Source organism: Priapulus caudatus, unplaced genomic scaffold (genome assembly GCF_000485595.1).
Source record: "Priapulus caudatus unplaced genomic scaffold, Priapulus_caudatus-5.0.1 Scaffold398, whole genome shotgun sequence".
In the NCBI taxonomy this organism is placed as follows: domain Eukaryota; kingdom Metazoa; phylum Priapulida; class Priapulimorpha; order Priapulimorphida; family Priapulidae; genus Priapulus; species Priapulus caudatus.
The window spans coordinates 207,480-224,400 of record NW_014577459.1 but is presented as its reverse complement, the minus strand read 5'-3'; the positions used below and the strand labels follow the sequence as shown (position 1 = coordinate 224,400).

Genomic DNA, 16,921 nt, shown 5'->3' with positions numbered 1-16,921 from the left:
ACGCGTATACGTGCGAAGCTGTGTGCGTGCACGCGTATACGTGCGAAGCTGTGTGCGTGCACGCGTATACGTGCGAAGCTGTGTGCGTGCACGCGTATACGTGCGAAGCTGCGTACGTACGAAGCTGTGTGTGTGCGCGCGTGCCTGCATTGTACATGCCTGAACTTGTACAACAAATACAATTTATAGAGATCAACAGGAAATGAGATTACAAAAACTTGCTTTAAATAAAAATACAATAAATAGTAATACACCCCACTGCTTTAGACGTTAGCAAGAATCTTCTTTTCTCTATTTAGTCACAAGGAAATTAAAAATTGCGCACTTTAAAAGTTTTTAGATCAACTGGTAATGCATATCAAACAATAACATACACAGATGATTATTGCCCTCAATTATTAATCTTACAGTAACATTTTTTTTTAAGTAACTTGATGCTATTATTCTCAATTATTTTAAATTCATTTAAATGTAAATACTATTGTTTAAAACCGAGCCACTGCCTTCTGTAATTACTTACGAGTAATCTTGTATCGACTTACGTAGCATATGTTATAGAATCCTATACCCATAAGCGGAACCAACCTTTCATGCAGTCCTGTGTAACAATATACACATTGCACCGAGTAACAAACTTTTCACACACACTTGGCCTGTATAACCTTGCAAGCCTTCCTATGTCTCAAATACTACACACTGCCTTGCGTAACCAATCTTTCACCCACTAATCTTCTGTAATCTTTCTCCCGCTTTCCTGTGTAGCATATAAATATAAATTGTTCGACAAATTGTGCAACACACGATATCATATATGTATATATATATATATATATATATACATATAGCATGTCAAATAATGCACAATATGTTAATCTCAATTCAGAACTGTCATGTGAAAACAGACTTCGCATGAAAACGAAACTAGAAAACGCGAGGCATGAAACTCTCTGCGTGACACAGTGATCCAAAAAGAAAACCTACTTTGACTGCTTGAATCTTTTTCTTATATTCGGGTTTCAGACAGTGGTACATTTCTCTGAAAACGGGGTATATCTGGTTTGGGGTGAAACATGTCCCTAGATTATTGACAAACATTGTTTGGCAAAAGGCCTAATGAAATATGATCTTACAAAAACTACATTACACTCACTGTTGATATATAGCATCTGCGCTGACAGTGAAATTATGTAAGACTAATTACTGGCTGTATGATTAACTTGGCGGTATTAATTGGCTTTCATAGCCAGTTAATACCACTATAACATGACCAATAGAACATTTTGCAATGATATCATATCTTTGAAGTATGCACAAAGCTTGCAGCCCCTTAAATATCACGAACAATGCACGCACTTAAATCATCATTAGAGGCTTGTCGATAATGATCTCTCCATAAATGAAAATGTAGATAATCTTTGAATAACACATCTGGTTTCAAACCATCACAACCTAGGCTGAGGCAGAGATGTAAGGAAATGAGGGACAGGCTTAAAGTATGGATTTGCGTGAATGTGTGGCTGTTTTTCTATAAATCTGCCGATGTACACATGTATATATACGTGTATATAAATATATTGAAGCTATCCAGTATCCAGTCATTATTGACATTTGTCCACAATCTGGAAACAAAAGAAAACGAAAGCTATATACACATAATCAAAAAGTAAACGGTAAATAACTTACAAACCTATATTAAATTCGTCCTTTAACATCAATACAGTAGACGACGAGCAATAAAGTTGGTATTGTATTCTAATGGCTGCTGTTCTGCCTTAACGAGAGTTAGCTGACACATAATTTGTGCAAGAATATTTGTGGTTTGCGTCGAGAGCTCGCTTAAATGCCAATGATTTCAGTACACCTTACTGACTAGACAGCAGACCGTCCAAGTGAATGACACAGTCAGGTATAATTCACACAAGATAAAAGATACAGAGCAAGATTAAAGAATACAGAGCAAGATAAAAGAATACAGAGCAAGATAAAAGAATACAGAGCAAGATAAAAGAATACAGAGCAAGATAAAAAAATACAAAGCAAGATAAAAGAAGTGGGACGATGGCAATTTTTGTTTTACGAGAGTAGGTTTCACACCTCAATAAGATTATCCAGACCATGTAGGTATCCATCCTCATGGTTCCCTAGGATCCACGGTGACCGATGGTCAATCTCTAATGCATCTGATATCGCAGCAGTCTTTGCCAAATCTATCATCCATACGCCTACTGACGTGTCATCGTATATCAACAGTAATGAACTACCGATGACCTACAAATATAAAAGTGCCCGCCAATGTAGATACAACTAGACAGAGTGCACTCACAAAGAGTGCATACCTCCGCCAGCGACATACGCCATACGACTCACGAACACACGAATAAGCCACGATATATGCCAGCGTACTGACATGTACACGCTGGCTTGCTGCTCGCTCGCTCGTAGCAGCCGCTCGTTGCTGCTGCTCGCTGACATGTACACGCTCGCTAGCTCGCTGCGCTGGCTCGCTGGGTATCACTGGCTGGCTGGCTGAGCTGGCTGACGCGCTAATATCGATCGCGCGAACACACGAACACACAAGAGCGAATACATAACCCCCTCCAACTCCGTTGGGCGGAGGTAATCAATTCATCACTATGGGGGAGAGGGGGACTGCGTGTGAGTGCATGAAAAGTGAAAACACATGACAGTTTGTAACCTTGTGTTTTACTCCGACTGCCATATTGTCATGCCTTTCTATCGGAAGCATAAGAGTTGTAATAAGCCAAGTAATTATTTGAAAATATGTTCAATTTTAAATTTTGGAGCTTATCGCATTAGCACTTGGTTTACTGATTTTCATGTACAGGGACGTGTAATGTAAGAACGATGACACTGAGGACATAAGATAACAGCCACAGCACAGCTATACCTACCTCATGCATACTGAAGAAAGAAGACTTCTCGAAGTTATCACGCAATTTCCGCAATTCAACACTCAGCCCTGTCGTGACTTCAGAATTTCCTGATAAGGCATACAAGTGTCTGTTACAAGTTGGCAGTAAAATGGCTAGACATTCTGAAGACCAGCAGTAAACACAAGCTAGGGGGTGGGATACGTGTGTCTTGAGTGACTCTAATAACATATCCACTACAGGTATGCCAGTACTTAGCATTACTATACCCAACACTACATATCATTTCCACCTACACGCATGCACACATGCTTTTTGTACAGATAAGGTATTTGTACGTTACATGCCATATTTATCGTGTTAATTTTAGTGTGCATTTAATTATACAGACATAAGTATGTAGGTTCTTTCTTCTTTTCTCACTATATATTATTCTCAAATTTGTGCCACTCACCTAAAAGAAACTCTGACATGGTTTTAAGTACATCATCCTTGGATCGCACTTTCTTCAGATTGCCGTTACTGACCACTTCATGGCCACTTAGCTTGATGCCTTCAATTCGGAATGATAATGTTGAGGTTGAGCTGGCCATCTCTCTGAACTGCAGGAAATAATACAAGCAAGCACCTAGTCAAAAACCCATACAGTGCAAAGCCCAGCCATAACTTAGCTGATTTCAGTGATTTTACCAGAATAACTCGCCCGCACACACGTAGATGTAGGTCTCCTAACCAATTCACAAGCCAATGATTCAACACCCCCCACCCCCCACACACAGACCCAATGTTCTTGTACCCGTGAATAATTAATTCCTTGCACACTCCTACAGTCTGGTAAAGAAAGAAATGTAGGTCAGCAGAAATTTGGGCTATTGGTCAACAAAGCTAGGTGAGGTGGTGGTCAACTAAAAAATCATACATAACTACAGCTCTAAGAAAAGGTTGTGACTGTACAAGACTTATATCAGGACTAACACAATTAGCACATGCTTAATTTGTTGCACTTGATATGATCAGGAGTGTTATAACATAGACACACATAAATAATATATAAATAATAACAGGGCCGGATCTAGCTTTTGGGAGACGGGGAGGAGGGGATTGATATTTGTGTGAAGGCATGCCGAAGGCAAGCGGTGCTAGGGTGGCCCCATTTTACTAGTATCATAACATCAGGAGTAAATAATAATAGAGTATCTATATTAATAATCTATTATTATTCATTCCTGATAACATTAGTCATGGGCTGAATAGGAGGAGGGGTGCAACACCCCAACCCCCCTCTAGATCCGCCACTGAAGAATATAGTCTATATTATGACACTCCTGATGTGTATTGTAGAGGCGTTTAGTCCCACAGCTGTATTGGGCTTCTAAGATAAACAAGCACTTGTGTTGGATCTACTCTAGTCCATTCTTTTTGGTCTGAATTATCTTAAAAACGGACTCATTCTTAGACCAATTTTCCAGATACTCTGAGAACAGCTATAGCTATTTATGTCCTTATACACACACATTTTGTTGTTGAAAAAAGACCTACAGCAACACATCCAGGCCACGTTTTCTTCAATTTCTACGTTTTATGTGTCGCCCACCCATGCATGACAGTCTAGTCAGGTAGGTGTCTGAAGGGTTATTGACTTATTGGCAATCTGTATACTATGACCTTGACCTGACAGACCACTTTAAATTGGCTCTTACCTTCTCCCTGAGCAGTGGTTTTCCTTTCACTCTCTGACACATATGGTATTCAATGATTTTTTACCTAACATACACTTGATTATTTCTAATACTGCTAGTGAGAGTAATACCACAAGCTCTTGCATATGAGTTCCAGTATTTGATTACCTCAACACAAATTTTTTATTGCTATAACCATAGATACAGAATAAAGATCTTCTATATCTCTAGATATCTCTAGATATCCTTCTATTCTATATATCTATATGCTATAACTTATTACTATTCCTCCCTCTATTGGCCATATTAAGAATTACAATCAGTGCTACTTCGACCAAATACATAATTATGACTACTAGGAGCGAGATATTTTTGCTTCTCCACATGTCTCCACGTGCGAATGTTTTATGATCACGTAGTTATAATTACACAGCAACAGTCAATTTTGGCTCGCAGACAAAAAACCATTCTAAAACACTGACAATGGGAAAGTATCAAACCGAGCCTGGTGGTGAATGTTGGCAAGACCAGAGCTTGTTTGCCTGCTCGGAGGCAAAAACTTACACCGACAGAGACATGGAAAACGCAGCGAGACAGACCTACAGAGTACAGACTGATGTCGGTTTAGCTGGTGCCTTCTCCTGCTCGAAGGCACGATGAAACATAACTGCGGTAGACACACCCACTGCACGCTCTTGCCATATATTAAAGTCTCATATCACGAATTGTACACAGAACCAGGCTATATTCAATTACTTGGCCTACATAGAATTAGAAAGAGGCCAAAATACTGCTGCAGAGAATTGCAAGAATACAGTGAACGTGACCCCTTGAAAAACGTTCTTCTATAGTTTAGCCGATGAGGTGTGTGTGTGCGCGAGTGTGCGTGTGTGCGCACATACCTAGCTGTTTGTTACCTAATGTGAAACCATTGTTATCACACAATAACATCAGCATTCACAAATTGGCCAGCACAATATCAGAAATAACACTTCCAACGAGTTTAAATTCTCTGCCACAACAACACAACCTTCAACAACCAATTCACTATATACATATACATTAGTTGTACATGACATTATATTATTAGTATATATGACATTAGTTAATAATGACAATTTGTCATTATTAAATCCTGGTATTACTAAATACAGCTCATAGGGTCTATGTCCCCCAGGGTACTGCCGGAACATACCCTGGGTACGGTCCGGTATACCGGAACGTACCCTGGTCTCTATTTGATATGGTTAGGGTTAGGATTAGGGTTAGGGTTAGGGTTAGGGTTAGGGTTAGGGTTCGGGTTCGGGTTAGGGAGTAGGCGTAGGCGACTCCCTAGACTCGTTAGTGGAGTAGACGAGGTACGGTCAGGCATATTAGATAGTACCAGGGTACGTTCCGGTATACCGGACCGTACCCAGGGTACGTTCCGGCAGTACCCCGGGGGACATAGACCCTCTCAGCCTAAATACAGCATGCACTAGCTGGTTAAAACCACATCGAACCGCATTCTGCTTTGTTTGACCTTGGTGATTAATGGGTACATGGTATACAGATCTGCAACAGGCAACTGCCAGGTACCAACATACCTAGGTACCTAGAAATACAGGTGTCTTATAACCACACACCTCTTATACACATATATAAAAAAAATGTGCATAGATATAAAGGTCCATAACTGCGGGAGTCCTGCAGATGACACAGGAGATAACTTGCAACACGTACATACACATGTATACACGGCAGTTTAAAACTGGGAACGTGAACTGTAGATAAATGAGCGCAACCGGTGGCAGTCACACACGTACACATTCTTTGATACAGATCCATCACACACGTACACATTCTTTTAGACAACTCTGGGGGGGGGGGGAAATGTAGATAAAGGCGAACAAAAACCTGCAACAGGTACCTGCATGTAGCGGAGCTTCGTGACTGCAGCATTACTATGCTCCTCGGCTGTAGGTTCGTCTGCATCCAGCTTTACCATCTTGTCGTACAGATCTGTCCGCAACGCCGGATTCTTTACTTCAGACTCTAGAAATGTCCTGCGAGTAACATTCACAGTTATTTTCTACCCTAACGCTCTACTTCTCTAAATACGTCTGTCTTAAGCAATACTCTGCAACAAATTATCACGATTGCTTCGAGGTTCTGATAGTAACACAACTCTGCGAGTGTAGCTACTTCATCATCATTTCCTCGTTGTAAGTCTATTTTTAATATAAATATTATTATTAATAATTGATCGAAGAAAAAGCAGAGAATTTTATTGTGTGCACTGATATACTAACAGTAACATTAGAAGACGGTGGGGGATTATTCGGTAACGTACCTACAACCCATTTTGATATCCATGATGCAAGGATCTGTAAACTTGTGCAGCAAATCAGTCAATTCTATGTAATCTGTATTGCTCACGTCAAGGACAAAACTTACAAGAACTACACAGTTAAAGTTAACAAATAGTCAAGTATTTATGCCAACAGTATGACCTTCACTTGTGAATGAACCTGAAAATTTGTTCCGTTTATTATGTCTTACTATGATTTATTACACCTTATATACCAATGGAAACAACACGTCATTGGTACCGAGTACAGAAATACACCACGTTACAACTCGACAACTCAAGTTACAATTTGTAAATTAATACCACTTTACTGGCGATAAAAACATGAAAATTGGCTCTTTAAACAAATTCATAACAAAAGAGTATTTTTGGAATGAGTGGGTTTTCTACTCAAAAATTACCAGGTTCTACTGCTGTAAAAAAATATGCAATACATATGTAGCCGGTTGCCAAAACGGCAGGTGGGTCACCCTTGGTATATGTATGTCACCCTTGGTTTGACCTACACCAGCACTCTTTATGAGCATTCGTGCAATATCCCCCACCCCCAGCGCACGCCCAGTATACTACACGTACGTGTTACCAAGAACACATCATCTAACATAGTTTACGTGCTCTTGATGTTACTTATTTTAAAGGCAGTCCACAATGACCTCAGGCTGCTACAGAAAACTGTACACAGAGAATATCTGCCAGAAACAGTAACCAACTTTAGATAATTTTGGCCTACAGGTCAGAGCCGGAAACACCCACACCCGACAATGGTAGTTATAACGAAAGTAAGCTAGTGGATTTAGTAGGCCTCCCTATACCTACTAGTAATCCTAATTATGTACTCCCTTTCTCTCCCAGTATACCATGATACTGTGTATTACACCAATAAATAATCAATCTATGCATTTAAAAATAAATCTAGTAAATCTTACAGTTGAAAGATTTTCCATAACCATGCATCTCCAATTATATAATACAAGACTACAGGAATATGTGATTCACATTGCGATTCTTTGCGTTAGAAACGTTTTTTTTCTGGAAAGCATAACTTACATACAATGTTACTATATTTTCTCACTCGCCTTGTCATAGAACCATTAATGACTATAATAATTAAAGGGATAATATTATATCCTTATAAATAATATAAATAATTTATATATTTTGGCATTAAAACCACAAATACAGTCTATAAATAATCCACCTGTAGAAATTTTAGTAACTTTGTAAAAGAGCCAGCATGTATATTTTGTACCTTCCCAGGTATGATATTTTCTGGAAAATTTAATAAAACGTATAAACAGGATACGTGAGCCTTTATACTCCAGCTCCTGGTGGAAGGTGGGTACCATATCCCGCATGTTTTCTTCCTCCATGATGAGTTTGTAAGCTTGAGCCTCGTGGGAGCCAGCCACATGTTTCTTCCATATAGTGTCTAACCCCGCAGGAAAAAACGAACCTGCATCCAATATAAGAGCATGAGCATATTTGCGTTCAATTAGAGATTGGTAAACTGCGAGCAGAAATTTTACTAAATCATATATTTTTCTTTCAGGGACCATTTCCATTGCTCAAAATATTTCATCAGTTGCTCAAATGTTTATTGAAAGATTGGTAAATTATAAGCAGAAATTTTACCAAATCATATTTCTCTTTTAGGGGCCATTTCCGTTGCTCAAAATGTTTACAATGAGACTATTGAGTGCACGTGTGTAGAGAGAGAAAATCTTATATGTTTTTACACACATTGTTTTTACACACATGAATAAATTCATAACATTCCACCAAATTTGAAACATTACCATCATTTTGGGAGGTCACAAAAAAGTCAACTGTCTGCATGATTAATTTTGATTACGTTGATTATTGTGAACAACCCTTAATTGTCTGTGGTGCATTTAGCATTTCTGCATACCTTCATGCCCTGAGAGTTGTATCCATTTAGACTTTCTATACTTGACAAACAAATCACATGCCGGTGCCACCAGATCCAGAGCATTCTAACAAGAAACAATAACAATACAGATTACAAAACATACATAACTATAAGTGTAGCCTGGAAGAAATATACCTGTTATTTATAAGAGGAAGAACCGAATAGACAATGCATGAGTATGGTAAATTTATTATATTTTAATCGTAAATTATTCAATGGAAATTTAATTGCATGATGCTTATTTTCTTAGCCTAGAGTCCATTTTGTGTTCAAAATTCATAGTTAATTGTACAGACTAGACTAACGCAGGCTGTATGTCGATAAGAGGTTTATCGTTATGTAGACCAAATTTTGATTTGTCAATCAGACACATTCGTGATCAAAATCAATAGGCTCCCATTGGAATAACCCATTCTTATCCAAAAACAGATGATTACCTTCGTTTTACATTTAGGCTTTTTAAGACAACCTATTTTTATACCAAAACTTATCGCTTATAAATTAATAATAACAGGTATTGTAATGAAATCCTGGTCGACTATTACTACCAGATACAATACAATACTAGGTAGTGTAACCCAACAAGAGTAGTAAAAAAAATGTTATAAAAAACCAAAAAACAAACAAATGTAATATAACCCTACTCTTGAGTATTGTTGGGTTATATCAGGAGTTAATAATGACAAATTTTTGTCATTATTAACTCCTGGTTATATCATATGTTACTGTTACTGTTACTGTAGCTCTAATAGTAGTACCAGTGGCGCCCGCAGATAGAAGCACTGGAAGCACTGGAAGCACAGTGCTTCCAGTAAATTTTGGATTAAAAAATGTTGTTCCTACATTTTGTTCCTAAATCTCTCTCGCAAGACTCACCAGATTGCATCTCCAGACGTCTACCATTCAAAAATTTTCAGGGGGGGCATGCCCCCAGACCCCCCTAGCATGCAGCGCGCCTACGGCGCTTGCTTTATATTATCACTGAGGATTTTATCCTTCTGTGCTTCTACTTTCTTAAGACCTGTGGGCGCCAGTGAGTACTAAGTAGTACTATAGCCCGCGTACAGTTGCCGCAGGCCTGCGGCAACTGTACGCGGGCTATAGTACTAGAGCTACTTTTACTGTTGCTGAGAGGGTCTATGTCCCCCAGGGTACTGCCGGAACGTACCCTGGGTACGGTCTGGTATACCGGAACGTACCCTGGTACCAGAGCATAAAAATCAACGCGATTTATATGCTCTGCTGGTACTATCTAATATGACGGACTGTACCTCGCCTACTACACTAACGAGTCTATATAGAGTCGCCTACGCCTACTCCCTAACCATATCAGATAGTTACCAGGGTACGTTCCAGTATACCGGACCGTACCCTGGCAGTACCCTGGGGGACATAGACCCTACGAGCGTTACGCTGAGTCGACTATAGTAGCCTAGTATAGGCTATAAATTATAATATAACTTAACTCTGCACACTGCAAGTCTAAGCGAGGTATGTGTGCGTTGACTAGCTACCTTTTCTAATGGTTCTGTCTTACTATGTTTATCATTCCACGAACAATTTACAATGTCCATCATCGTACTACTGTTGGTTTACTTATAGTTATGTAGTATTACGTTGCACAGGCCAACTAACATTGCATTAAAACGTCAAAATTCTCATACATTATTATCAGTACAGTACCACTTCCTACTTTTTGGCGGATTTACACTGGCGACACCCAGCGGCGATAACCGTGAAACTTTGTAGAAAGTTAGGAACGCATGGTCAACGACTCAACGTGCGCGCGCTGTACTCACACATCGTAAACACGTGCAAAAAGAAAACTGTTTCAAATTGCTTCAACGGTCGAACAAGAAACTACCCGATGTATCCTCTTCGCGTTTTTATAATTTGTAAATAACGCTTAGAAATAGTTTGCTATTTATCCCGTGTACTTTATATTCTTTCTTTATACAATACAATTTAGTCTATAGTCTATAGACAGTTTTTGTGGCGAGTTGCGCATGTGGTTATGCATCCCGGCGTGATCATGTACCTACCATTGCCAGTATACCAACGGGGGTCTCTCGTAGTTGTTCTTCCTGCGTCGGCATTGCTTTCCGCCGTATCCTAAACTTTTCCTGAAGGCCCGTCATCACGGAATAGAATCCTCTCCCACACACACACTGCCCTTGCGTTGCAACGTCCGCACCCATTTGAACAAGTTGGTGCTACTCAAAAAAACGTCTGCGTCTGCAACAGCTTTACCTGCAGGCGATATCAGTCAAGACAGCGTAAGAAATCGATGCGTGCTATTCCTTGGTTCGCTTGTCACCTAAATATATCACAACACGACGCTGTCCACCAACACCTCGGGGTCTGTCTCACACACACAGCTCAGTTAGTACAGTTACTGGGATAGTTATAGTTGGAGAGCACCTAAATGAACACACGTGCAACTACAAAGGTGTCGCGCGTACAGCCACTAGCGCCACAGCACATGCGCAACGAACGCCAACTGTTGAATATAGGACTTTCTCTCGAGTTCCGACTTTTTGATAGTCATACTCATAGCTTGCTGACTCCTCCGCAAACAAACGCACTCGTGACCTCATCTTCCGCTCCGTATCTGTTAGTCTATATGACGAATATGTCTACATGTGACGTATACGTGCATCCAGTGGTGTATACGTGTGTACGTGTATCCGGTCGCATCAGCGTGACATCACGCGCCAATCACGCAGCCAACGTCAATGGGAGATTACGGGTCGCGATAGCAGACGCGATATCCGACCTGCCTGGTCACGACGAATGTGCACAGCGCGTGTATGTGTGTATGTGGCGATGTAGTGGGCTCTAGCTATTTACGCGTCGCTGATTGACGAGCCGCGGCAGTGCCTACGCGCGCCCGCGTACAACTTGTATGTTATATACACAAGCACGCATTCAGAGTCCATTCACGCAGCACACGCGCTGTATATAGGTTCTGTATGAGTAGTGGCCAGAAGGGGGTTGTGCAATCCTCGCGCGGCTCATATCACGGTCGGTCGCCTGTATGCGGATCGACCTGCGTGATGGGGTAATCGCTCGGCACTTTGAACGGGCCAACGTCACTGTCTGTCGTGTTCTGACGTTGTTCCCCCAGTTCTGTCTTTGTTGCAGTTGGTTTGTAACAGTGGCAGATGCAGCGAGTGAGCGGATCCGGTAGCTATTATTATAATGCCATGCACCCGCTTATATTATGTCAGACCATGGTCAGACAATGTAGCCATAAATAGCAACGAAACATGTTTCGCACGCACGCAAGAGAGAATTACTTGTGCAGTAAGGAGTTTGTGGTGAAAATATCTGTGTGCTCTATATATAGTATACATTATATCAGGAGCGTATAATATAGAGATCTCTATAGAGATATATAATATCAGGAGCGTATGTCATTATACGCTCCTGATAATATATAATATCTCTATATTATACACTCGTGATTATATCAGGAATTGCGAGGTGGGCACAGCCTGCCGTCGAGGAAAAATCGGCGGGAGAGTAACTCGATCGTCAGGGAATCTACCTATGAACAAAATTTACCCAAAGTTACCTTTAGACTTTAGTGCAGCGCTAATCGAAGTCAATATAGCGGAAAAACAATCAGCACGACGAAGGGCGAACACACAAGATATCAAGAAGATATACAATATAACACTTAATTGATATAATAATTTGTTGAATAATATATTTAAGCAATATTGTAAATTAACGTCAATAACGCGTTAATAACACGTCAATAACACAAAATTTATATAATATCGTTAAAAAAGAATAGGCCTAATTATCGTTATAGATAAAGCAACCATTTCCAAACTTAATTTTTAAAAGTCGAAGATCTGCTTGAATCTAGAAATTTAAAAGAATGAATCCGCTATATATAGTTTTCAAGAACCTTAATTTGACATAACCCTACTCGCAATGTGTGTTTAACCCCTCACCCCTCACGACACGGACTCTAATCCCACCACCGTCACGGACGTATAGGTGACGTGTCGGGCAATCTTATGCCGACCCCTGGAAGATATAGGAGATTAATTCTATGAGAAAATGTCCTAGTCAACAACTGACATATATATCAACTACATTGCATAAGGGTATTGGGTTTATGTGTACGTGTATCTAGGGCGCATGCGGAAAATTTCATGCGCAAGCTTCTGTAAAAGAGAAAAAGCGCAGATCACACATGAATTTTTTTTAAATTGCTGTGGCTTAACGGCAGGCTGTGCCCACCTCGCAATTCCTGATATAATCCCGAGTGTATAATATAGAGATATTATATATTATATATCTCTATAGAGATCTCTATATTATACGCTCCTGATATAATGTATACTATATATAGGGCACACAGATATTTTCACCACAAACTCCTTACTGCACGAGTTCTCTCTTGCGTGCGTGCGAAACGTATGTTTCGTTGCTATTTATGGCTACAGCCTACATTGTCTGACATAAGCGGGTGCATGGCAATATAATAATAGCTATACCGGATCCGCTCACTCGCTGCATCTGCCACTGTTACAAACCAACTGCAACAAAGACAGAACTGGGGGAACAACGTCAGAACACGACAGACAGTGACGTTGGCCCGTTCAAAGTGACGAGCGATTACCCCATCATGCAGGTCGATCCGCATGCAGGCGACCGACCGTGAGCCGCGCGAGGATTGCACAACCCCCTTCTGGCCATTCCTACGTTGCTATGGCTACTTCAGAATTTTAGTAAACAGCTAGGTGCGGAATGACTAAAATTACGCGCTATATAACTGATAACATATATAAACATATATACTCCCACGTCTAAGTCTAGATGAGTTCATTTTATTTATACTAATTACGTATATTTTATAATATTTATAACACATACTATAACAATAAAACCAAAAATACCAATCATGTATTATTGTAATATATCGATCTAATTGACGTGAACGGATAGCTAGGTTTTTATACCTTGAGGAAGAAAGGGAAATGTTGCGATTAACAATTATAGCTGTGAATCTATTCAGATGAGCTTCGAATGGCACTCCGGCTAACACAAAAACGTTATTATAACGTTGTTATAACGTTATTATAATGCTATTGTATGGTTCGTGTAACGTTATTTAATAACGCTTATTCAACGTAGATGTGTCAGGTTTTTATAACGTAGGCCTATGTAAAATGTGTTTTTATATAACAATAATATAAAGTTATTGTATATAGGCTCCTGGCAACGTTAAAATAACGTTAGTAAAAGTATACAAAATAACGTGATTTTTTTACTCAAATGTGTTTTATTCTACTCAAACAATTGTGCAACCAAATCATAACGTTGATTCGTTAATCATTGCGAAAACGTTATGTGTTAGCTCAGTGGGACCTCCGGCATAGTACATTTTCAAACTTTCCCCCTGGGAGGGCTGCCATGCAGCTGATATTCGGAAGACCAGCGCTTGTACACTCTCTCTTCTTCTTCTTCTTCTTCTTCTTCTTCTTCTTCTTCTTCTTCTTCTTCTTCTTCTTCTTCTTCTTCTTCTTCTTCTTCTTCTTCGTTCTATCCTCGTCGTCTTCTTCTTGCTGTGCGTGTCTGTCGTGTGTTCGGTGGCTTGGTGCTTGGTCTTCGGTACTTTTCTTTTCTTGTTCTCTTCTTCTTCTTCTTCTTCTTTCTTCTTCTTCTTCTTCTTATTTCTTCTTCTCTTTTCTTCTTCTTCTTCTTCTTCTTCTTCTTCTTCTTCTTCTTCTTCTTCTTCTTCTTCTTCTTCTTCTTCTTCTTCTTCTTCTTCTTCTTGTTCTTCTTCTTGTTCTTCTTCGAGTCCAGGTCTGGAATTTATCAAATCAGACGGTGCCAGTGTTCCGCCCAGTCGATTTCCACCTAGCCCCTCCCCTCGCGTAAATCACTCCCTTAACTCTTGATCCGCCACCGAGTGAACATCTTTTCGCCGACAAAGCATCGTCAGTAATTCTTGCAATTGTGCACTAGTGTGCGCTCCAAGTAATGACTAGGTGATTAAATGTAAATAATTTGTAGGAGGTCATAAAAGGTAGAAATACAAACATATACATTTCAAAATAATTTTGCACGTGTAATATGTAACAATTATTAAGTTGGTACAGAATTAAGATTATACGAAGTTAAAATGCAAAATTACTTTAGTTACATATTAAAGGTATGTGGTATCAACGTGTGTGATCTGACAACATATAGTGTAAATTTGTGCTGGCATTACTGTAATGTAGCTATACGTTCGATTTGCATACGATTAGAATTATGTTTAGTTTATTTAGTTGCAGGTATTTGAATCTCTATAAATGGCAGATGGACATATATAGCGGGCCTCCCGTGTACTATGGTAAGTAGAAGCCGCGGCATGGGTACAACCTCGTGGCAGGGCGGTGTGTATATACAGGCTGTGTGTGTGTATACACAACACGGGTGCTGAGAAACGAGTGACGTCAATTCTAGTTTTCACAGAACTGGCACGATCGAGCCGCATAACAGCATAGATATATACAAACACACACACGCGCGCGCGCGCACGCACGCACGCACGCACGCTCGCACGCTCGCACGCGCGCGACGATGCAGTGTCTACTCTCGTACTATTGTTTTATCATTTGACACCAGGATAACTTGAGCGGGAGACGGACGTTACCGACATCACCAAGACGGAAGATAACACCAGTGAGCTTCCATATAGCGCAACATCAGTATATCTGTTTCTCTGCAGTCAATGTGAGATTGGCTTAGCGTAAATGTTACACTACCGCTGTTCGACCAGTCGTGTTATTTCCCCTGTCTGGGTTTCAAGCATTCTTCAAGTAAAGTCAACAAACACCGCATAAATATGGAGCAGTGAGATACTCGCTTCAGTGACAACCTATATATGGACAGACAGAGTCTTCAATTACTGTGCCTTTACTACTTTACTTTTACTTTGTTTGAGCCTTTCACTACTTTATGCCAACTCTTAGATAGCCGGCATTAGGTAGACAAAACATAACGCCTAAGAAGTTCGGATATCCAAGACAATCTACGGCATTATCGATGTAGTTAAGAGTATACATGAAGTAGACCTAGTTTACGTGCATTGTATATGTGTACTCTTTATATTTCGTGTTATCAGAGATCCTCTTACAGCAGCCCCCACAGCCACGGCGATTCCCAGAATGACGTCATCACGCAGCAAACGAATTCGGGTTTCCGTATAAGCCTATCTGCACTGCAGCGTACATCCTAAACCACCGCATCCTGTTGAACCCCCTCAGCATGCATGGTCAACAGTTATAACGTATTTTGTGCTTAGCGTAACGCAGCCCACGCATCTGAATCCAGTAAATACTCTGTATAGTCAGAATTAAATCTATCCATCTAGAGTCAGCTATACCGGTACTCGGTTTCTCGGAAGATGAGGAAGAGAGCGCTTGTTCTGGTATAAGCTAATTTACTAGCTTATATCAAGAGTTTCTGTAAAGATATATTGTTAGTATCATCACTTTATAGTTCATATCTAAGAGACATTATATAATTAAGCTCTATCCGACTTATGGAAGTTCGTGCTTTAGGCTTTAATTTATCTGTTTGCTATTTTTTGTTTAGTTGTTTGTTCATTTATTGACCTACCTTTTTAGAGAAAATATTTATCCAGGATAAATCTAAGATTTGCCTGTTCGCAGTGTGGTCCCTTTAAATAAAGCAATACAAATGTTTTACATTGTAACAAAATTGCCACAGTTATAGTACGCTGTAACAATGTTGTTACATCGTACACGTTTACAAACTAGTCCCTCTCATACGCGTAGTTCGATCATATTCCAATGTGTGATCATATAATGTTAATAATATATATTATATAAATTATTATATTATTATGATATTGACAGGAGTGAATAATAATAGATTATCCCCCCAGATATCTATTATATATGTAAGTTGTTCAGCCGAATTAGTCTGTTCGCGCATAACTAGAGAACTACGTAGCCTAGCGGAAAACTGAAGATATATTCAGAATCTTTTTTATATAATTTTATTTTATTATTTTTAATTTTTTACTTTTTAATTTTAA

At 39.7% G+C, this 16,921-nt stretch overlaps 2 protein-coding genes across 4 annotated transcripts in view; one reads left to right on the top strand and one right to left on the bottom strand.

The window, feature by feature from the left end:
* Positions 1-203: 203 nt before the first annotated feature.
* On the bottom strand, positions 204-11,829 carry LOC106809947 (inositol-trisphosphate 3-kinase A-like). Of its 3 annotated transcripts, none has more exons than XM_014813186.1 (9): positions 10,893-11,823; positions 8,830-8,914; positions 8,224-8,373; positions 6,903-6,975; positions 6,480-6,615; positions 3,346-3,493; positions 2,913-3,001; positions 2,095-2,268; positions 204-1,619 (listed from the first exon to the last, which is right to left on the bottom strand). In XM_014813186.1, exons 1-9 carry the CDS (start codon positions 11,046-11,048, stop codon positions 1,599-1,601), a joined length of 1,032 nt encoding a protein of 343 aa, XP_014668672.1. In that variant the 5' UTR covers positions 11,049-11,823; the 3' UTR covers positions 204-1,598. The 3 variants fall into 3 exon arrangements, with proteins under 3 accessions (XP_014668672.1, XP_014668673.1, XP_014668674.1); XM_014813187.1 differs by lacking the exon at positions 10,893-11,823 and adding an exon at positions 10,365-10,552; XM_014813188.1 differs by lacking the exons at positions 204-1,619; positions 2,913-3,001 and having other exon boundaries at positions 2,176-2,268; positions 10,893-11,829.
* The window catches only part of LOC106809948 (SOSS complex subunit B2-like), a 24,491-nt gene continuing 18,183 nt past the window's right edge, over positions 10,614-16,921 (top strand). Inside the window, exon 1 of the mRNA XM_014813190.1 lies at positions 10,614-10,745. Coding sequence (XP_014668676.1) covers positions 10,718-10,745 — 28 coding nt within the window. The 5' untranslated portion in view covers positions 10,614-10,717. The remainder of the gene's footprint in view (positions 10,746-16,921) is intronic.